Source organism: Tauraco erythrolophus, chromosome 20 (assembly GCF_009769465.1).
Source record: "Tauraco erythrolophus isolate bTauEry1 chromosome 20, bTauEry1.pri, whole genome shotgun sequence".
NCBI classification, from domain to species: domain Eukaryota; kingdom Metazoa; phylum Chordata; class Aves; order Musophagiformes; family Musophagidae; genus Tauraco; species Tauraco erythrolophus.
This window is the reverse complement of record NC_141484.1, coordinates 7,341,624-7,363,884: the sequence shown is the minus strand read 5'-3', so window position 1 is coordinate 7,363,884 and position 22,261 is coordinate 7,341,624. Positions and strand designations below refer to the sequence as shown.

Here is a 22,261-nt window from a genome sequence, read left to right as displayed (position 1 = left end):
GCTTCCCCCGTCCAAACTCGGCTGAAAAGTGAAAGCTTTAAGGAAAAAAAACCAAGAACTATCAGAGACAAATCGTGCCATCTGGTGACCTTAATTTCTAAAAAGGAACAGGTAAATGTTTGTAACTTGTAGCCAGAAGGATGGGTGCAATATCCAAAGCAGGATGACTCATTTTACCAACTGTTGTGAAACGTGCCTGCGTTGTCATTGTGCTGGTGACACTCGCCAAGGACAGTGTCACTGTACAGTGCACACGGGCTGGGAAAGGAGCTTGAAGGTCACGCAGTCAAAGCCAGACCCGTCTAAAAGGACATTTCTCTCTGGTTTTGCTTCGTTCCCACACTGTGTTGGCTGGTACAGACATTCAAAGAGTCTTGGTAAAAAGTAGAATGATCTCCACTTGGATGGTCGGAAACGGCTCTCCCCGGCAGGCAGGGTTTGGGATGACAAGGTCTTCCTTTGGCGTGACGCAAGGAAAGCCAAGTTTTTGACTTTTAAGCTGGAGAAACGAGCTGCCTCAGCACTCACGCTGGCTTAGAAAGCAAGCTCACCCCATCTGGTGATGGTGGTCACTGGTGAGCAAGAGCTGTAAGGAGCCGTCCCTGAAACGTGATGCAAAAGCTGATGTGTCCAAGGAGCTGGTTGCTCCTTGTGAGAGTGAGGGCACAAGCCATTAGTGTAGGAGCAAGTCACGACTTTGAGGGACCTTCCAGAAGGTCTCAGCTCCTGTAAGAGAGGGAAGACTGCTGAATCAGGAAATCTCCTTCCCCGTGAGAGTTCAAGCTCTGTAAAACTCTTGTATTTGTGCTTCAAGTGGTCCATCCCTATTTGTAATGATGAGTGCTTTTCTGAAGGGTCGTTCAAACTGGTGGTAAAGTAAGAAGCCAGACTAGATCTGATGGAAAGGCACTTGTCTAAATGTCATATTTCAAATACAGCATGAAACTGAATTCTTGACAAGCTGTGCCCTTATTGTTTTTAACAGTGTGAGCTGAAGAGGGTCATTATTTTTGCCAAATTCTGAAATTAATCATTATTTCTTATTATATCGTACTTTTTCTTGTCCATTTAATTGCATGCAGGATTTTTCTTTCTGCCTCACATCCTGGGGATGTGCTATTAAATAGCTGCTGCTCCCTATTAGACCAGTTTCTGTGGTCAGCAGTGTGGTTGCTTAATCCTCTCTCCTTACCTCTTAATGGAGTTGTGTAGTTTTCCTTGGTGCTTTCAAAGCAATTTGAAAAGTTTAGATAGAAGGTGGGATAAAAGGCCAGGAGATGCTTATTTTTTCCTCCTTTGATCGCTGAAAGCCTCACTTAAGAAAAAAATCAAGTGACTCTGACTCACGCAGTCATCAGGATGTATATATCTGGCCACTAATATTTTTGGATGCAGAAAAAAATGCCCTCAGCACTTTGCTGAACAAACTGCTGCTACACAGCAGCTGTTCCTTTGTTCAGCCAAGTGCTAATATCGTGTTATTTACTTACATCAGTAATTTTTGGACGTGTGGTTTTCAAGAAAGACCAAAACAAAAATAGCATTTGAATTGCAAGTTTAGAAATTGTGTGGTTTTACAGAGACTCCAGAGCTGACAAAAGAGGGGTTTTTATAGTGTGGCGAGTGTTAGTAGTCCAAGTGCATAAAATGTATGTTATATAAATAATGCAGCAGCATCGTTCGGCGTGTTCTCTCTGCTTTCTGCAAAGGAGCCTGAAGCATTTTCTTGACCCAAATCATACATGAAAATCAAAGAAATAAATCTTCTGCTGTTCTTAAAAGTAAAAAGAGCTGTAAAGAAAGTCTCGGCTTTGAGAATACCAATGTTTCTTTTTTATTTGAGAAGAGAATAAAGCATTTGAAAATATATTTAATCTGTTGTACGCTTAACTGTGATGCTGATTCACACCGGATTGTTTAAAACAGAAAGTGAGGGCGATCCTCTTCCCACACCTCTGCAGCAACCAGATGACCGCAAGAGTAAACACTGGCTGACTTAAACCAACATTGCTTCAGATATCCCCTGCCACAAACACCGATGTAACAGGGCGGTGAGTGCCCTGCGAAAATCAACAACGATGCTTTTGTTGCTGTTGTTCATTTTTGTTTATTTTATTTTATTAGACAACTGCTTTCCATTATAAATAAATAAGGCATGAAGGTTCTCCATACTGTTACAGAGCTGGTAGCCACAGTTGTGCGTATGGCTCCCAACGTTTCTTGAGTTTGGGGCCATAGGGCACCTGAAAATGCAGAGCATGGAAGAGCGGAGCGCTTGGTGGTATGTGGTTTGAGGAGGAGACCTCTGGAGCAGGTAAGGTTTGGGCATCGCACTCCTGCCAATTTACCTCTGTGGTACTCAGCTTAACGAAAGAGGGTATTTTTGGGGGTATTTTTGCATTAATTCTGTGGTAAGTGAAAGAAAGGTAGCTCCTCGTAATGTCAAGGCCCTAGACTCGGAGGATAATTACATTTTAACAGTCTTCCCCCTCCAAAGCCAGATTCTCATTTATTTATCTCAATGTTGCAAAAAATCCCAACCATTTCCCGAAGATTTTGGGATGTAAGCTGGTGAAAATACAATCCAAATCTGGCCTGAAGTTTGTCTCCAGACAGGTAAAGAATAGGTAGCTTACACTGAACTGCTTGTTTCTTGTGGCTCAATGCTCAGAGTGTTGCCTAAGCTGTAATGAAATGCTGCTTCTCTGCCTAAAACGCGTGTCTGACCGTACAAGGTCAACAACTAGTTCATGAAAAATGGAAACTGGTGATTCCTGAGACTGCAGAGGCCTTTTGGCTGTGTGTTTGCGTGTCTGTGGAAGCAAAAGTGAGGAGATTTCAGTGCTGGAAAGTGAACTGGAACGTAAGAGGTGAAAACCTTTGGAGACAGTATCTCAGCCAAGAAAGATTATTTTCAGCAGAAAACTGAAATCTGCCCTCTCGACTGGAGAGATGTTCAGAGCAAAAGCGTGGCGCCATATGTGATCAGCGCTACTGCCAGGGCTGGAGCTCCTGACGCTGCACGAGTGTGATGCTTTATCCGTCCGCTTGCACGCGAGTCACTGGTAGCCAGTTTTGCAAGCCCATGCAAGCTGTATTTGAGGAGTTTGCTACAATGGGGCAATGACAACCTCTTGAAGATGAACGCATGTCTCTGATACTGTAATAGCACTTCTTCTCTAGTTTACGGGAAGGCCCTGGTCATCAAGTTCCTACCAGGCACAGTGCTTCACCTAGGCTGAAATACTGGGGCAGATTTAAAGCCAGGAAATCCCATATGCCGACAAAGTCTAGAGAGTATGGACTGAAATACTAAGCGACGCTGATGAAGACAGAACAGTCAGTTTTATGTTTCTCTTCAAGTTTTTCCAGTTGCAATGAGCTTGCATTGTAAATAGCTGAAAAACCTGACTGGTAAGAGAATGGCTTAAATAGCAAGAACATACTGCCCTTTGGGGAAGGGGAAGGCATAGACGGAAGTCTCTGGGGTACAAGCGTAGATTCTTAGCCATAAAACCAAAGTGGAGGGTTGGGCTGGTGTGCTGGAGCAGCCCCTGAAGTCCTGATGGCTTTTTGTTTTACTTTGAAACACTGCGCTCCAGCTGTGGCAGGATGCTGGAGGACATCCAGGCTTTTGCTTGCAGATAATCGGGCTGTAAGACAAGCTGAAAAGGGTGGAGGAGGTGATCAGTTTTCTTTTTTCGTGGTGTGGTTTACGTTGCTGTTGTGATGTCTGGCAGCGGCAGCAACTCATGCAGAGATCCGTCATACAGTTTCTGAAATCCTCTAACTACAATGTACAATTGTCCCAAGGAGTTGTCCAGAGCCCAAGCTTAAAAAAGCGAGTTGAGTCTCTGTGACGTTTTCTTGCTTGTAGACCTCTCGAACCTTCAAAGCAGTGGGGCCACGTGGTGTTTCCTGGGGCTGAAGAGAAGACTTGGCTGTTGCGATTGCATGTGGGAGTTTGCGGAGCGGCAGGACTCATTTGCTGCTCTTGTTTTTCACCTTCGTGGCGTTGATGTCTGCTTTTGTTTTCTGGATGCGGGAGAAGATCTCCTTAAAAAGGGCCTTGTACTCGGGCTGGCTCTGCTCCAGCCGCTTGTCCACAGCCTCCACGTGTTTGCTGATGGTCTTCTCCATGGTTTTCCGCTCTTCCAACTCGTGTCCCTCTCCCCGGAAGTCTCTGAAGGAGCTGTCACGAGAGATGGGCCGTGACGTTTGGACTCCTGTGTGGCGCACGCTGTCCTTGTGCTGCCGGCATTTGCTCAGGAGCTCTTCGTACTTCTCCAGCAAGGCGTGATACTGCTCGTCCACTTCCCTCAGGATGGACATGCCCCGTTTGCGCACGTTGTTTGCGTGCAGTGTGTAATTGCCCTCGTGCCGACTCACGGCATCCTTGGTCACGATGGCATTGAGGGCTGTGTCACTGCAGCTTTTCCGGACAGGGTGGTTTGGGGAAGGGGTCATTGATGGCCCATGGCTTTTTCCTCCCTCCTCCTCAGAGAGGTCGATGTAGTCTGCTTCTGGGGCGTTATTCAGCGGCTCGAGGAGGGCTTCGGACAGGTTGTCTTCTCTGCTGAGCAGATACTTCTTGACTTGTTTCATCTGTTGTAGCTCTAGCAGCTCTGCTTCCAGTTCCTTGATGCGCAGTTTGCAGTTCTCCATCTCGCACACCCGCTGCTCGAGGTCCGAGTACTCCTGAATTACGGAGGTGTACTCTCGCTCAACCCTCTCCTTCCGCTGCTTCTCCTGGTTGACTTGGGACCTCAAGGAGTTCACCATGGCTTGGAGACGCTCATTCTCCCTCTCCAGTGGCTTCTGATTGAACTCTGTGGAAGAGCTGTGGACCTGGAACGCGTCCTCATACCTGAAAGAGAAGAAGGACCCTTGAGAGAGTCTGACCAAGTGCACACAAGGTACTTGGATTGTGTCTTATCGTCCTGTAAGTAATTCCACTGGTGCCCAGAAAGGAGGTAACCTGAGCTCACGGAGTGAGATATGCCTCCTCCCATGTGCCAGGAGATCAGAAGGTACGGCTGTGGCTCTTTTGGACAGAGAGACCAGGCTGTTTCAGAGAACCTGCAGTCCTGTTTGGTAGCAGTGATGAAAGACAGGAGGAAAACGAAACCTTAAAAGGTAAAAGACTCATCTGGCTAATGGACAAGCCACCAACGTTGTCGTGAAGCAAGGAGGAATGTTCAAGTGCTACCAGTTCAACAGCTGAAAGTAGGCAGCTTTGAGTTTTTCCTGCTGGAGTTCATCAGCCACTCACTGTATCATGGAGTTCATCAGCTACTCGCTGTGTCTGACAACAGCCCCAAACCCCACCCAGCCAAAAAACAGAAGCGCAGGCTCTGCTGTCCTGTGTCTGGGAGGTGCTCCAGAGAGAGCGGGAGAAGATTTATACAGCAAGGGAGGCAGAAAGAGACTTTGGACAGTCACCCCTTCGTTATTGCTCACCGCCTGGGAAGCGATAACACACACTTCCCCTTTCCCTCGTGTTGCTGTTGGGAAATCAGATTTTTCTCTTCCTCAGTGAAGTGCCCATGGCATCCTATCTGGTTAGAACAGATTGGAAAACAAGCGAGCACCATGGCTTCCCCTGGGAGGCATGGCTCGTGGCGGGGGGTATCGAACACGTTTCCAAGTTACTGAAGGGCAGCCTGACCTTCAGAGCCCACTGCAGAGCTGCAAGCCGAACCCAGGTCCTGAGGCACTGGGAGGAGAGTGGGATTGGGGGACTGGGGGGAAAAGAACCATGGAAGCATTAAGTGGATTTTGCTGGGGGTTAGGTTATGCCCTCATAACATCCTCGTTGCTGCTGCAGTTAAAGTGTCTTTTGTCCGTATCCTCTGGCAGAGGATGCTTTCACTAACAAAGTTTTATCGATCGCTTATCTATTTAAAGAAGCCTCTATCATGGACAAAGCTGAGCAAGAAATGCCCTCACGAGGTCAGTGAATTAACACAGCGGGGGATCAAGTGTGCAATAGTGCTGCAGGTGTTTGTACAGCACTTGGCAGCACATGGCGTATCCTGTGGTGTGACTGGTGCTCCTGGGGGGTACTGGAGTCATACGGGACAAGATGCACCAGTCAGCTGGTTTCAGTGTGCTAGAGATGCTGGTCCAGGTGGCTGGAAAGGGAAAACATTTGGGAAGGGAAGCTGCATACGCAGCTTGAGGCAAGGGTCTTCTTCACATGATGTGTTATTGAGTGGGCTGTACTGGGAGAGACTGGTACTGTACTGTACTGGTGATCTAGAGCTCGTGCAATGAGTTCTGCCTGGTGAGCATTCCTGCACAGCTCCCTGCCACCACGCCAGGACAGTCCCAGCCCCTCCAGGCAATGCCTGTCCCCTGCAGCCTGGCCCAGCGCAGCTGCCTGGGGCATCCAGCTCCTCCTGCCCTCCAAAAAAGAGCTTATGTCTCCCCATTTGAGGCATGGCTGATGCTGGGGTCATGAAGGCTCTGCTTTGCCAATGCCACCTGCACAGGCGGGCGGGTAGGAGAGAGGGATGTCCTCCCTGCACCTCCAGCACTGAGTTTCAGGCTCTGATGCAGAGCCTAGATCTCTATGGCGTGTACGTGGGGTTTTGTGCACCCCAGAGGGACTATCCCACTGCATCCCCTGTTCATGGGCAGAGGAGGTGGCGGAGAAGGTTGGAGGGGTGGCTAAAGGCGAGGGTTGGTACCTGGGGCTGGAGCACAGCTCCTTAAGGCAGGGGAAGGTGTGGATGGTTCGGCGCCGCTCCCTCTTCTCCCGCCGAATTCGGAGCTGCTCCAAGCTCCGCATTTCCTCCACCTGCTTCTGCAGCTCCTCCACTTGGTTCTGCAGCCCCTCGATCGTTTCTGTCAAGCTGCGGAGAGAGGAGGGAGCACGGATGAGGAGACAGACACTACAGGTCCTTAAAAGGAGTTTTTTTCTCTACAGACAAAGCCAGACTATGGAAGGTGCTTCCAGTTTCTAGCGTGTGCCCTGGGAGTATGACAGCACTTGCTTTTCATGGCATTGGCTGGTCTTTCTCTGCATGGTCACTCTTCAGTAGAGATGTTTATAGAAAAATGTGGGGGATTGAAGCAGTGGAAAGGGATCGTACTAATTTAAGACCCTCTGTCCTCAAATCAGTTGGCTAAAACAGTCATGGAAGCACTGGGATGGAAGCACTATCCTGGAATATCTCTGCACTGAAAGCAAGCAAGTGAGCTTGTTACTCTCTTCCTCCTGTTTCTCGTGTAGAGATAACTAAATCTCTCCCTGGTCTCTCTGTGTTTTTGTTCTGGCTGTGAATGCAGTTTGTAAACCTCTTTGCTCCGAAACTCCCTCTCTGCACAGTTGTTTGCTGCATTGCAAGGACATGGCTTAGTCTGTTGTTTCCAAGGATGACCTTGATCGTGGGCCTGTTTTAGGAAAGAAAAAGCTATCGACAAACTGGTGTTTCAGCATGGACTAGCCAGGGTTTCACTAAACGCTGGATCTGTGCCTAGTGTTTCTGCTGAGCTGTGTGCTGGGGACCTCCCTGATACGATTATGTGCCTCCTCTTCAAGGAAACTCATCCGAGGAGGAGGAGGAGGAGAGGCTGCTGTGCCTCTCTCTTGGCAGCTACAGATGCTCCTTTATCCAGCCCTCGTCCCAGGGGTGTCTGTGCTGTGGCTGACCTCTGCTAACCAGCACCGGTGCAATGAGCTTGTGTTGTAAATAGCTGCAAAACCTGACCGATAAGAGAACGGCTTCGATAGCAAGGACATGCTGTGCTCTGGGGCAGGGGAAGGGTGAGATGAAGGTCTGTTGGGCACAGCATCACCGCGGTGGGAGGAGGAGAGAGGCCATACCACTGTATCTTCTGTTGGGATGTCTTGCTTTCCAGCACGAGCTTCTGGTTAGCTAGCTCCAGGTCCCGTGCTGTCAGGTCCAGCTGCTCATAGACTTTCGCATGCTGTTCGTTCATCTGCCGCAACATCTCTAGTTGCTTGGTCAGGTACTGCAAGAAAAAAGCGAAACAGAAACGCTTCACATCCCAAACCCAGGTTGTTTCACAGGCAGAAATTCCTACAGCCTTCGCTTCCTCTGATAATGTGTTTTGTGGCTGATTTATCCTCTACCTGGTTGAACCCTTCGGCACAGGTGAAATATTCATACCCCTGCCCACTGTAAATACTTCTGTGTCTGAAATTTAATTGAACTTTCCCTGCCCTCTGTGAAGGGCACTAACCTCAGTCTCTCTATACAGCTGCTTTTTTATTCCCAGTACCCAAAGAAAGTTGATATCCCTGGGACTATGATCCTTCACCAAAATTGACTGAAATTGGCCAGTCGGTTCCCGGATCGTCTGACAGATTGATTGCAGAAGCTGCGTTTCCTTGGGAATTCAGGCTAAAACCCTGAGTCAGCGAAATGTGAGGAGACACGTTTTCTGCGTGTTCAAAGACCCCTTTCTGTGAGTCTGTCATTGCAAGATTTTATCCTGGCAGAGAGACATCTACCCAAGAGCTCACCTTTGGCTGGGACCAGATCCCAAATCCTTTGGTGGACATGCTCCTGAAGGGCTGCTGGGGGGGACAGCTAAATCCATCCACCAGTTTCCTCAGACATCAGCTGTCAGATCCCTGCAGCCATTGCGTGTGGCTCTTGTGAACTCGCAGCCCTTGTCTGCCCTGCGTCCTTTTAAATCAGAGGGTTTCTGATCTTTTTTTAATTCATAGATTCCTAGAAGTTTTCCAGTGGATGAAAACCCTCCTGGCACAGCAGGTTTAAGCCTCTAAGATCAGTTCTGAGGGCTCTTAGAAATACTGCCCTGACCCCAAAGGATGCTTGAAACAGTGGGTTAGATTGCAGCTCTTGGATAAAGAGCTATTTTATGCCTCTAACAAAAGGGGCTGTGTTATGGGGGTGTCGAGGGGCCAGCTGGGAACAAATGCGATTCTAATTGGAACCAAGGGAAAGCAGCAGCAGAGCAAAGAAAAGTGAGTGTGAAGGCTGGTGGATGGGCAGGGAAAGGCCAAACGTGCCCCAGCTGCAACCTGGTGCCAAAATCTGGTGTGCACATCTGGGCAGGAGGTGGGGATGTGAGAGGGGGTAAATCCCAGTTAGTGGGGAAAGGAGATCCTCTCCAGGGCTGGGATGGGCTTTAACTCCCAACCCCATGGCACACCCCTTCCTTTCTCCTGGCATCTGAGCTGTTGGTGTTGGTGGAAGTGTCCCATCCCCACTGTCGCTCTTAGGTGACAGCAGTGGCCAAGCAGCTCCCATCCCCACGCTTGGCCCCACTGTGTTCCTACCTCGATTTCCTGCACTTGTTCTTCATTGGTGGCGTACATCTGCTGCAGGGAGTCCTCCAGCTCTTTGTTGCGCTCCAGCAGTGTCTTCCCCAGCTCCGCGGCCAAATGCAAGTCTGAAAAGCAGGTGGGACAAAGCTGCTGCAGTTCCTGCAGCTCCACAGGGGTATGTGGTGGGGTCCCCAAATGCCACCGCACCAAACTCAATGGGGCATTTTGCATGGTGCTGGTGTTATTGGGAGGTTTTGATATGAATGAGTGCTCATGGCACATACAGGATCTGCTCTCTTTCATCTTGGGCTGCAGAAGCAAGAGGTGGCCAAGCTCAGGACATCTGCAGCTCTCCTATGCAATGAGGATTTGGTGCCTAGCTGGCTGCATAACCCTTCTGCATTGCACTACACACTGTGTAGCCAGGATGAGGCCCTGGGTTTGGCTGTAGCAGGTGCTCAGCACCTCCATCCCTCATAGCTGAGACCTGCGGCGCTGAGAGGGGCTCAGCATCCATGAGAACGAGAGCGAGGGTTGGTAAAGCCCTGCAGGGACTTGGGGATGCTCCGTAAATTATATTATTATCTCTAATGAAGGGAGTGCCTTGCCTTCCCTGTCAGGCTCCATCCATCACCCGCTAATAGACTGACATGAGTAATAAAACCACGCGTGGCCCGAGGGGGCTGAAAGCACCTCCTGCATCTGCCGCCCCGGCAGCGCTGCACCGGCCGGGTCTGCGGCTCTTTCCTTGGGGCAGCTCCAGGGTGAGGACAAACCACGTTGTATTCACTCTCTGCCACCTCTAAACGCCCTTAGGAAGCTACTGAAATAGTTGGACTTTAGGAGATACACAGGGAAAAATAGAGGTTGACAGTGTGGTCGGCTTAAAATACTGGGTTTGCTGCCTTCTGGGTAAAGAAAAAGCCCCAGGACCCTGTGAGTCCTGTGTTGGCCAAAGCTTGGGCACCCCAGGTGATGCTGTTTGAGCCTGGAGTGGCACAGCTGGCTCTGATAACATCCCTTTGCTTTCACCGAAATTGCTTGTCTTCTTAAAGCCCGACCTCCCGTGATCATGTGGGTTCCTGTGGTTTTTTTTTTTTCCCCTGGTGCTTTCAGAGGTGAGTTTCTACCTCTCACAGTGGCAGACTGAAAATCTGACCGTAAGCCTTCAAAAAAGGTAAGGAAACAGCTCCTGATGAGTGTTATTGCTCTTTCTCTCTCTGGTGTGGTTCTCACGCAGTTTTAGCCCATTAAGGAGCGGTGGTCCTGCAGTGCGTGAGGGGACCTGTGTCTCCTGCCCCAGCATTTTCTCAGCCCTCTGTAATGCTCCTCTCTACTCTGCAGCTAACAATGTGTTTTGCAAAGGCTCTGCCAGGGCTGAGAGCAGCTCTAACTTCTTCCAGCCGTTAATTTGGCTGTGCAGTTGATTGGGAAACAGCAGTCCTAGGTCACTAGGACAAGAAGGAAGGGAACAAGGACGCTTAGGATGTGTTCTGAGCCTGGGAAAATCACTGATCTCTTGCACTTCAAACAGCACATCACAAATCGAGGCTAACACCGACCTCTGGGACATGAGTAATTGCTGGGGGAGTGCTGTTAGTGCTTGGGATGGGGCTTTCCTCACGGATAATGCTGTGCTGTGGGAAGTGCTGATGTGTTATCAGTTCAGGTGATGGCTGTGTTTCTTTCTGTGTGGCTCTAGCAGTGCTGGAGGGCTGGCTCCCAGACGTGGTCCAGCCAACAGCTGCTCAGTGTGTCCTCGAATCTCCACTTTACCATGGGAATGTGCTTTCTAGCTGTGGCCTGCATCACAGGGTGCTGTTCCAGGCTGTGCCCTTTTTGATTGTAATCCTCATTGTTGCACAGTGACCTGGTCTGAGGGCTGCAATCCCAGCTATCACTGCAGTCAAGATATTGGCGCATTTCCCCATGGACAGACCTCCTTCACCTATTTTTTTTTTTTTTCCAAGCACCAAATTTCCCCATTTTCCAAAGTGCCCTTGGGAGACCAAATGTTTGCTACACCAGCTGGGGATGGGGGAACAGCCAGATGCCAGCAGAGCTGGAGGACAATTTGTGCCTTTAAGCTGCTTGGGGCTGTATTTAATGGCACTGTCACCTTGCCAGAGCCGGTGTCGTTGCTGGAGACTGGCACCTTGCAAATTGCATCCCTTGCAGCAAGCAGGGTCCCAGTACAGGGGTGTGTAGTGAGAAGGCTCCGTGCTGTGCTCCAGGTAATGAGTCAAGTGCGTCCCCGTCCCTGCGGATTACACCCGTGCTCTCCCACCATATGGCATCCAATTTAATCAGCTGGGGTTGAGTTAAGTGGATTAGGCAGTGCGAGATCCTGCATTGTAATTTAAAGGGCTCTGTCAGCAATAATTTAATGGGGGAAATGGGCAGCGTTTGGGGACGAGTGGGAAAGAGGAAAGAACGGGGCTGAGCTCTGAGGAGGAAATTGATTCTTCGTTTCCGTTTTGAGCATAAGGGCCTGGGAGACTCCCAGCTTAAAGGACACAGGGGAGTTGGTTCTTTCAGTGTCTTTTAACTGCCTCAGCCATCATCACACACACTCGCTCTCTGCCAGCCAGCCAAAGCATCCTCAGTAATCCTATCTCATCCATCCCTGTCGCGCCTGAGTCCTCTTCCCCACCTGTTGGTCTCCCCCAGGCTGTGGGACTGTGGGGAGGGAGGGGATGCTATGTTCAAGTGCTTTAATGTCATCTTCAGATCAGATCCCTCTTGTTCTTTGCACTAATTGTGGCTCTGCATAGGCTAGGTGAGCACACAGCTCCTCTCCTTGGAGACCTCGGAAACCTGAGGCTGAATGTGAAATTTCAGTAAGTTGTTGGGGCGGAGAAGGAGAATAACTATTTAAGAATTTGGGGATACTCTCTGCATAGCACTGTGGTTTCCCCACAATTTTTTATATTCCTTTTTGCTTTTCCACTGTCAGATCAGCCAGCCAGTGTTGTACGACTTGCCCTAATTTAGCAGATATGCGGATGCCTCCCTTCCCCCTCCCCTCTTGAGGCAGAAGGAGAAACAAAGTGGTGGGGAGCGGCTGTGCTGTGCGTCTGCTCGATGTGCCCGGTCTCTGTGCTGAAGGCACCGCTGTTAAATGCCCAACATTCACCTTAAAAAATGAGGGTCTTGGTGTTGCCCAAATCCTATTTAGGAGAGGACTGTGGATGCAAACTGTCCTGGGCAGCACCAGCTCGGTGCCCTCTGGCTCTTGGTACTGCAAGTGCTGATGTGACCCTTCTAATTAACACCAGCCAAGGAGACACCCTGCGTCCCCAAACAAAGAGCTGCGCCTACAGAGCAAAGCAGAGGGAGGGACGGAGGCTGTGTTTCCCTGCAAGCTTCCGCGGGAAAGGCGCCTGAGCAAGGAGGGAGGGGAAGAGAAGAGAGACCATATGGTGGGAAGGGAGCAGGAGTTGAATCCAAGCACTGCTTGGTACAGGGGAGCATGGTCAGACAGTGCATCCAGGAGGCAGCTGTTTCGAAGCTGCGGAGATCATCATCAGCCCAGTGGTAATTCTGCTGGCAAACTTGAAAAAAATCCTAATCCAAAAGCTGCAGCAGGTTGTGTTTGACTGAAAGAGACTGAGGAATAAACTGCAGGGTGTTCCTCCGCTGCAGCATCCCATGACAATGCTGGCACAGGCAGATGTGCACTGCACAGGGCTGCTGCAGAACTGAGCGCTTCCCCAGCAGCTTGCAACGAGGCACAAAGAGGGTTTGGAGCCGTTTCTGCCTTCCCGGTGCTGGTCTGCATCCATTTGGGCAGAGCAGTCTTTGCCACAGCCACTCTCTGAAGGTGGTTTTTTTTTTTTTCCCCACCAGCATCTCTTGGTTGTGGCTTTGGGGGAGTATAAGCCTGGTGCTGGGCAGGGGAGGTTTTGGCTGCTCTTGGCACAATGGTGATCCAGTAAGTAGTTTGGGATGTTCAGCCTGCAGAAGTGCAGGCTCTGGGGAGACCTTCTAGCAGCATTCCGGTACCTAAAGGGGCTACAAGAAAGCTGGAGAGGGGCTTTGGACAAGGGTGTGTAGTGACAGGACACAGGGCAATGGCTTTAAACTGAAAGAGGGGAGATTTCAGTTAGATCTAAGGAAGAAATTTTTTACACTGAGGGCGGTGAGGCACTGGAACAGGTTGTTCAGAGAAGCTGTGGCTGCCCCATCCCTGGAAGTGTTCAAGGCCAGGTTGCATGAGGCTTTGAGCAACCTGATGTAGTGGAAGGTGTCCCTGCCCGTGGCAGGGGGTGTTGGAATTGGATGGTCTTTACTGTCCCTTCCAACTCAAACCATTCTGTGGTTCTATTCAGACAGTCCCTGTAAATACGACTTTCTGGAGGAAGCCACCACCTGGAGCAGCTGCTTTGGACTTTCCCCTGTTGTCTCTCTTGCATTGAGGGGCTCGTGTTTAGGCTGTGAGAGAACATGCCCGCTGCTCCAAGCGCACGTGAGGGATACTGGACTTTGCTTCTCACCTCTAAATAACCCAACCCTCACCCCATCCTGCGAGACAGGCAGGATTGTAAGAGGGGTGTTAAGTCCTTTGGCTCGTAGAGCTAAAAACAGGGTTTCATGGAGCATGTTTTTGCAGGTTCTTTGCAAGTAAGCATCTACTAAGGAATTACTTATCCCTCCCTAAAGGGTTTGGGTTGGGTCTGCAGAAAAGGCTGCTCCTCTCCTGCTGCGGACGGTGAATTCACCCGCTAAAGAGCGGGGAGGAGCAGCGAGCAGAGCTCTGGTGTGGAGGTCTCTGGAGGAAGTTCAGGATGCTTGTTAGCTGATGGATGGGGTAGGTTAAGAGTTAAGAACTGATGTTTAATGCTGTTGACGTTTAATTTAATTGCATTTGCTGCCCGCTCCATTACACACGGGTACTTAGATTTAAGAGTAGGTGCAATTATTCCTTTCAAAATCTAAACAAATGATGCTATGCTGGTTTACTCCAGGGTCGGGTGTACTTGCTGCTCATTCATTTTTCTTCTTAGTTGCAAGGGATTGTACTATCTGAGTATGTTACAATAAAGATCAGCTTTTGTATATCACTTACTGCTGCTCCACGACAGGTGATGAAGGCAATCTGTGTACTTAGCCCTTATAAACCTTTGCAATGGCACGTGCTGGGGTGCAGAGAAGCAAGTGCCATCTGAAAGCTCCTTGCAAACAACCTGCAGGTGAGTCTGGATGTGGAAAAGTCTTTTTAATGTGCCCATTCCATGGATGATAGTGTTTCCTATAGTCAGGCAGAGCTTTCAGAGAGCCTCCAGTGTTACTGCTGAGGAGTGGATTCTCCATCCCTGTTACACTGGCATAACTTGGACATTCCTACACAAATCAACTTTGCGCTTGATGTTCTGTGTGTTTTCCGTGGGGACCTGCCGTGCTGGTGTAATTGGGCGTATGGCAGAGGCAGAGTTGGCTTTGCAGAGCAGCCCAGCATGGCAAAGGGGAGATCCCTCCGGCAGGGCTGGGTGAGGGCAGGCGAGGGCCGTGCGTGAAGCCCCTGGCAGCACAGCCATGTCCTCCCTCTTCCCTTCCTCGTTTCAAACCCTGGCTCTAGCTGGGCTGAGCTGATGCTGGGCACACGGGCATTTCTGTTAGCCTAATGAGATTTGCTCCATTTCCTGCTTGCTTTTTTTTCTTCTTTTTTCTTTCCTTTTACTTTCTCTTGCATAATCTGTTCTGTATCCCTGGGCTGCCTTTGGCTTTGCAAGCATCCCTGGTAGGGAGGGAGCTTGGGTGGTGGCAGAGACATGTGGTTTGCAGGGGGTCGAGGCCAGCACAGTGCAAGGAGAGCAGCTCTGAGACAAGGGGCTCAGGGGTGCACAGTCTGCACCGTGCTGTGCTGCAGGGAAGCCCTCCAGCTTTCTCAGCCCCTGCTGCTCCCTTCCTTGCTTTCTGCATCTTTCAGTCCTATTCAGTATTTCCTTTCTATCAGCTCTTCTTTTTTTTTTCATTCTTTTCAGATGCTCATCAGGCTCTTTTGATTTAATTGATGCTCACCTTTTTCTTTCTGCCCTCTGCCCCACAACCTCTCTGGAATTTGGGGATGTGTTAACGATTGAGATCTAGAATGGTTCCCTCTTGCTTATAAGCTGTATATGTCCATTCAAGCACATACACAGCAGTCCCATCCCGTGCCCACAGCAATCAAGGTGCGTTTTGCCAAGTTGTTAGAGCATGATAACACAGAGTGTGTTATTAGACCATGGTTGGGCCCCATCTGCGTCTTTCCCTGCTGTTCTCTTATCTCAACAGCCTCAGTGCCCGTGTTTGCCTTGTAGGCTAAAATGGTTTCAAAAAGCTTGGTGACTGGTGGCTAGAGGCTCTGATAGTGCACCTGGCTCAGAAAGTGTCCTAAATAAATACAAGTGGAGTTGCTGGGGAGGAGAAGCAAGAAAAGAGGAGTGAGAAACGCAGCCACTGCTTTCCTGCATGCACTCCTCCTCCATGCAGCAAAGCTCCGACTAATTAATTATGTTGGGATGCAGAGAGCCATGAATAGAGGCTTTTACTCTTTTCAAGCTAAAGGCACAGACATGTGTATTGATGCCATGTGGGAATCTCATGTCCCCGGTGTGTTTTGGGGGCAGGAGGTTTTAACTGGCCCAGCATGGACAAGGAGGATGAGCAGCAGGGAGACTTTACACGTTTGTTGCTGCTGCACCACAGTTCCGTGCATGTGCTGAGCCCTGAGCAAAGGCGACCTGCGAAGGACAGGTCAGTGCGGCAGGGCACGGCGCCCACAGCAATGGGCTGCCACAACCATGTCAGCTCTCCAGCCCTGCTCGTGCTCACACAACGTGTTCTACTCTGAGCCAGCCATCTCGGCCGCCCTCGCTGTCCTCTTGCTGGGGGAAGGCAAGCAGGACCACCGAGCCCGAGCAGTTTGGTCTCTCAAGGAGCAACCAAGTTCCAGCACAACTGCCACTTGCAGCTGCAACAGTCACTGAACACAGTGCTGCAGCCTTCCAGTCTGAGTTTGCAAGGAAAGAGGGTGATGAAATACTTGATGTGCTCTCAAGATGGTGTTATTTATGTCCATCACTAGTCCTGAGCCAGATGCAGTGCACCAAAACCAGTGTCCCCAAAGCAGCTCTGCTGTAAGGACCGATGCTTGAGAGGATGATGGGCTGTGCTGCTCCTTGCTCTGCCTCCTCCTGCAGAGACCCATGCTCAGCCACCACCTCCCAGCCCAGTGTGGCTTCCCAGGACTCAACACTTGCCTGCAGGCAAGAAAACTTGGAGGACGGTGTGATAATGTCCTAGCTCCAACTGCCATCGCTGCAGCTGCATAATTGGAAGACGTCAGCACAGACCTGGATACTACCCATTCGAAGGACTGAAATCCTCAAGGAGGAGACAAGTTAACTGAGCAGTGCCAGGGCAGCTGCACTGCACAAGGGATAAACTGGAGTGACTTCCCAGAAGGCTGCAGAGGAATGGGCTGTTTAACCTCTTAAAAGAACTGTCACCTTTTGGAGAGAAGGTTTACAACTGTTTGTTAAATATGCATGGAAAAAAAAGCTCAGCAAAGAACCAACTCTAACATAAAATAACTTTTAAATTCCCAGCTGTGCAAAGACAGGCAGTTGTGTAACATCTGGTCTCAGTCTTCCAGGGTATTTTGTATTGGAGATATTTTCCTAAATTCTTGGCCCACATATGTGTTTTTTGAGCAGGTTAAGCAGAAGCTTTGGAAGCCCTGATGGTGTGTTTGGTGTGAGCACACAGACATACTAGTTGGGTGAGATGGGAATATAGCACTGTGCTGCTCTGGGAAAGGCCTTTTAGCAGAGGAGATGGAGTGTGTGCGGGAGTGAGCAAGCCATGCCTCAGCCTGTGCACTGGCACTGCTTTTGGCAGGAGCAGGATCGGACCCCGGTGCTGTCACAGCTCTAAGTGGTTCCTGACTGTCACACTGAGTCAGTGCATCCACCCTGTCACCAGCCAGTGCTAGCTGGTACAGGGGGAAAGAGGGAGGACTGGAAAATGCTGGGGTGGGGGGACAGCCTCTGCGTGCAGGGTGCCAGCAGCCGGTGCCTTGGCTCTCCGTCCCTCGGGCTCGGGGCTGCCATGGGGGGAACGTCCTTCAGGACTCGGGCTGTAAATCCTTTGTGCACGGCCTTGCCAAGGAGAAATACTACTGTTAGCTGCTTGTTTCAGGATGGGAGATATGGAAAACTCTCATTTTGTTGGGGTTTTTTTCCCCTTTGCCTCTCCTTTTCCCTTTCCAGCAGTTCCTCTAACTCTGCTCCCTCCCACAGCTGGAAGTATGTGCCTGGGGTTCAGCAGATGTAGAAAGGAGCTTCTGTGAGACACCAGGAGGGAGATCCTGGAAGTTGCCGTGTGGGACTCTTATGCCCTTTTTTCTTGCTGCCTTCAGGGGAATTTTTATCCTAGGAAGAGACATCTATATATATTCTTATTTTTCCTCCCCAGATTTGGAGGCTCTCATCCCTTCCTCAGACTAACCTAACTGTCATCTTATTTCCTTTTCTCCTGGGACTTTTCTAGTCCCTCTTGTCATTCCCAAGCAGCTCAGCAATTAGTCACTGAAAACTTTCCACTTCCATAAGCTACCTGCTGTACTGCGCTGCTAAATAAGTAAGTGGCTCAGCTACTGCAGGCAAACCCCCATCCTTCTGGCTTGTCGCTGGGGAGGAAGGACAGCGAGTTAACCACTGTGCTCCTGGAGGACAGGCAAGCTGTGTGGTTTGTCCCCTGAGCTGGACTGCTGGGATAACTGCATCATGAGGGACAGAATTTGGGGTACCACCTGCCTCCTGTTGCAGTGAATCCTTTGGGTGAGCTGACAGTGAATTGCAGCTCTATAGGCACCCCACATAGGCTGGGAGATGCAGAAAACGGGCAGGTATGGGTGCTAGCGCTGATCCCCTGGGTTCATCCCAACGTCAGGAGCTGATCACCAGAGTGCTGGTGACCCTGTGTCTTTACACGGGTGAGTTGGGATCGGTGCAAGCTCAGCACCTTGTGTCATTTTCCTTCTTAGCATGCAAGCAATCAGATGCTTGGCAGCAGGAGGAGGAATTAAAATAAGATCCTTAAATCTGGAGACCTTTAGAGGTTACAGCCGTAAAGTCCTAAGCCTGCATTGCAGATGGTTTGGCCCAAAAGTTTCTATGGCTGCCCAGGAGGAGAGGACTGTCAGTCTCGCAGTAGCAATGAGAAGCTGTACTGGATCTTGTACTACCTCTGGTCCTGCTGGCTAACTCAGAGCAGTGCCAGGCTGTTTTATTTACGTGGGAGGAATCGCCCCAGCACTTAAGCTCTATTTAGGCTCCGGGGATCGCAAGGGTGGCTTTGAGAGCCCCCCTCTTGGGCTGCACTCTGCTCTTTGGCTTAGACCTGAATGCTGGAGGGGGGGCGGATAGGGAGGCTGAGAAGATCAGAGAATGCAGCGGGTGGCTGCAAGGAGGGCTCATCTTGGGAGACTGCTGTGGGGGAGATGAAGGCTGAAAGCGGCTGATGCAGAGATAGCTGCTGGGTCTGGACTCTGCTCTGTTTGGATCCAGATGCAGCTGTTCTGAACACAAATGCTTCTGATGAACAGAAAAGATGTCCCCACTTATCCCCAGCTCAGACTCTCCAATTTTAGCTCATTCATTCTCTTGGGGTCTGACTGCACGTACATCCTGTACACAGGGTATGATGCAACTGTAGCCACATCATCAGTTCTCAAAGGTTGGAAAAAGGTTCACAGTCACTGTATTCTGCTTTTAGCACTTAGAGGCACAGATTCCCCAGCTCATGGAAGGTGAGGCTGTGGCTGAACCAAAGCAGTGCTGACATCTATTCACGCTTGGAAAGCCTGGCAATAAGCAAAGCCATGCTACCAAGCAATCGGAGCTCCATTTTTACCACTTTCTTTAAATCAGAAAGCCCAGAGGAAACATCATCAGACTGAAACACCTTAGAGGACACCACTACTGTTTCCATGTCACTGCCAAGTGTCCTAGCTGGGATTTGGGTCTCTGTTTCTATGAGCTAAGGCATCTCAGTACAATGCCTTGAACCACACAGGTTGACAGCATGCTGGGAAACAGGTAAAGGAATCCAAAAGGCACCAGCTTCATTTGAATGAGGCTGGAAGGGCCTTGAGGCTGGGGACCAGATCTTGCTAACTCCAAGGCAAGCAGTGGATGCAGTCAGTTGCTGTGGGCACTTCGGCAGGGGGTGGGGTGGAAAGCGCGATTGGCATTTATTTTCTTGAAAAAAAAAGAGTTATTTCAGCAAGCCAAAGCTCTATGGAGGATAGGGAGGAAAGTAACAGGTGCTTGGAGTGGAGCAGGAGGCATGATTTCCTCTGTGGTGCTAAAATGGTTAACTAACATAATCATCACAAAGCTCCCAGTTAAGCCATCCGTTGCTTAGCAAACAGTTTTGGATGTAAATGTAATAAATATTTGATGATGCTGTGAAATGATGATAAAGGCCCAGCAACCAAGTGGTTCACAGAAGAACCTTCTTCACTCTCCTAGCTTAGGTTGCTTCTCATTTCTCCCACCCCTTGCTCCTAAGGAACAGTCTTTAAGCCTGTGCTTTTGTCCTCCGCCTTCCTGGCACTACTGCCAGGCGTGGGTTTCTGCAAGACCCCGGGCTGTTGGCATGCCAATCCTCTTAGTAATGCTGGCCTGCAACTGCCTCATAATCTGTGCTACGCTGGAGGTCTTCCACCCCCCATTTCCAAACCAACAGCTCCATGGCTGTGCCGTCACCAAAGACCTCTGGATGCTGCTATGGCTGTAATGCAATGGCACAGTGTATGTGGACAAAGTCAAGCACTGTCCTTCATGATGCTTTGTGCACCATGCAAATTAATTACGGTTGTAATTACCCCATAGGACCTTTCCAGTTGGCTGATTCTAGTTAAAGCCTTCCCCATCTCTCCTTCTGAGTTTGTGCAAGCCTGAGAAGCCCTCATTTGTACGGGAGGCTGCAAACCCCATAGCTGGGCTTTGTTTTGGGTCTGTGGCTTCCTCTAGTCCTGTATGTGCTCAAAGGTGGAGTCTATCCCTAGCATCAATCCATCATCCGAAGGCAGTTATTCTGCATTTACGCTGCCAGGACAGAACTGAGAACCTGGCCTGCAGCGGGAAGGTGGTTTTATTGTTGTGAGCCAGTTGTTCGGTGCCAGTGCTGACTCATGAACCTGACACCAGGGACAGCGTTAGGATAAAAAAATCAGTTAGTCCCATGCTGTTCACTCCCTATATTCATCCGTAGTTCTGCTGTTCCTCAGCCTGCATCCTGCCCCTGGACCAGTGCCCAGGCCCCTTGTGAGCCACGGGAAGACGTCACCCAGAAATGTGAATTTCTGAGTATTCAAAGGCTGCACTGTTTATTCAGCTGATAGCTCCATCTCCGTGCTCTGCCCTGGTTTAATTTGAGCGTTGTGTTTCAAAGAACGGGGCCCAGTATCCAGCTATTGTTACTTCCTGTTAACTGAGAAATTTGTGTTAAAAACCAGCTGCAAAAATCCCTGGGGGGCTGGTCATTATTCCTTGCTGGGCCTCTGCCCTGCAGCTGAAGTTGTGTAAACTTTAAATCATGACATAATGTCCTGGAGCGACAGTGGGCAGAGGCACTGCAGCTGGAACACACGTCCCTGCTGACAGTCAGCTGGCTAAAGTGAACGTATAGCCGTACCGTACCTATAGTGCAACGTGTTGGAGGGGTTCTGGATTTAGGTAGGAATGACTTTCCCTGCACATTGGCATAGCAGTTTAGTTCATTCCCAGGCCACTGGCTTGAAAAAGGACTTCTTTCAGTTACTTACTTATTTTGTGTTGACTCAAAATATTAAGATAAGCAAAAAAACCCAAACCAACCACCAAATGAAGCCCCAAATACCCTCAGCCACCAACTGTCCAACTGTAGGATAAACATTCCACAGAGCTAGTGCAAACGTAGGTACAGTTACTTCAAAACAAACTACACAAGTGAATGTTTATCCTCTAACAAAGCTATTTCTGTTGTTTGAAACTTGGCCTTGATTTTTTTCTTATTTCCCCGCCCCCCCCCCCCCTTCCTTCCCAATTTCTCCTGCTTTTATAGCTGATTGGAAAAATCTCCCGAAGTAATTGGGTGACTTAAAAAGCTGAAGATCCCTTTGGTTTTAGGCTTGAACAGCAAGAGATTTGGGGAAGCATTTTCAGCATCCTCAGCTTAGCAACACATTATTTCTAATGTATTAATTTTGAACTAGCGTGCTCGCTAACTCTACCTGCAACTGCTCTGCGATGAAAGCGATGCTGTAGCTGCCCATGTTTGATTCTGCCTGCAGCAAGTTTTCAGAGGAACCAGTTTCTTCGTGGATATAACGCACCAAATTTTTTACCCCCTTGGTGCTCGGGACAGATCTGGGCTCCCTGCCTCTATCCATTGGGTTTAAACTTGGACTGTGGCATGGAGTAACGGAGCCGAGATTCCCACGGAGGTGCTGCTGCAGGACGAGGCGCAGCAAATACGAGTCTCGAGAGAAGGTATCCCATCCCTCTGCACCCAGGATTTGCCCCCTTTTCTGTCCTTGCATCCTCCTGGCCCACCATCCCCGGCAGCTGGTGGGGTGTCCCCATCCTTACCCTGCTCCAGGTCCTGCTGGTCGTACCAGGGCTCCTCTTCCTCGCTCTGAAACTCCTCCATCCTGTCGGCGCTCAGCATTTAGCACCAGCGGCCCGGGGAGACGCGCAGCATCCGCCAAAGGGGACCCCGCCGCCGCCGAAAATGCGGAGCGGGGATGCGGGTGGGGATGCGGCCTCGGTGCCCCGGCCGGGCCGGGAAAAGGGGGGTGGCACGACGTGGCACCCGGAGCCTCGCCGCTGCCCCGGCTCTGCCTGCTCTGGGGGGGCGGCTTCCTCCTGCCTCCAGGGCCGGGGGAGGCTGCGGGGGGGCGTGGGGGGTGACGCGGGGACGTGGCGGCCGGGGCGGGGGGGGCAAGGCTTGTAACGGGGCTGG

At 50.2% G+C, this 22,261-nt stretch overlaps 1 protein-coding gene across 1 annotated transcript; it reads right to left on the bottom strand.

Annotated features, from left to right (window-relative positions):
• Positions 1-3,981: 3,981 nt before the first annotated feature.
• CDR2L (cerebellar degeneration related protein 2 like) lies at positions 3,982-21,967 on the bottom strand. The gene is made up of 5 exons (XM_009978212.2): positions 21,889-21,967; positions 9,278-9,390; positions 7,832-7,980; positions 6,693-6,857; positions 3,982-4,867 (listed from the first exon to the last, which is right to left on the bottom strand). Exons 1-5 carry the CDS (start codon positions 21,965-21,967, stop codon positions 3,982-3,984), a joined length of 1,392 nt encoding a protein of 463 aa, XP_009976514.1.
• Between the last annotated feature and the right edge of the window lie 294 nt (positions 21,968-22,261).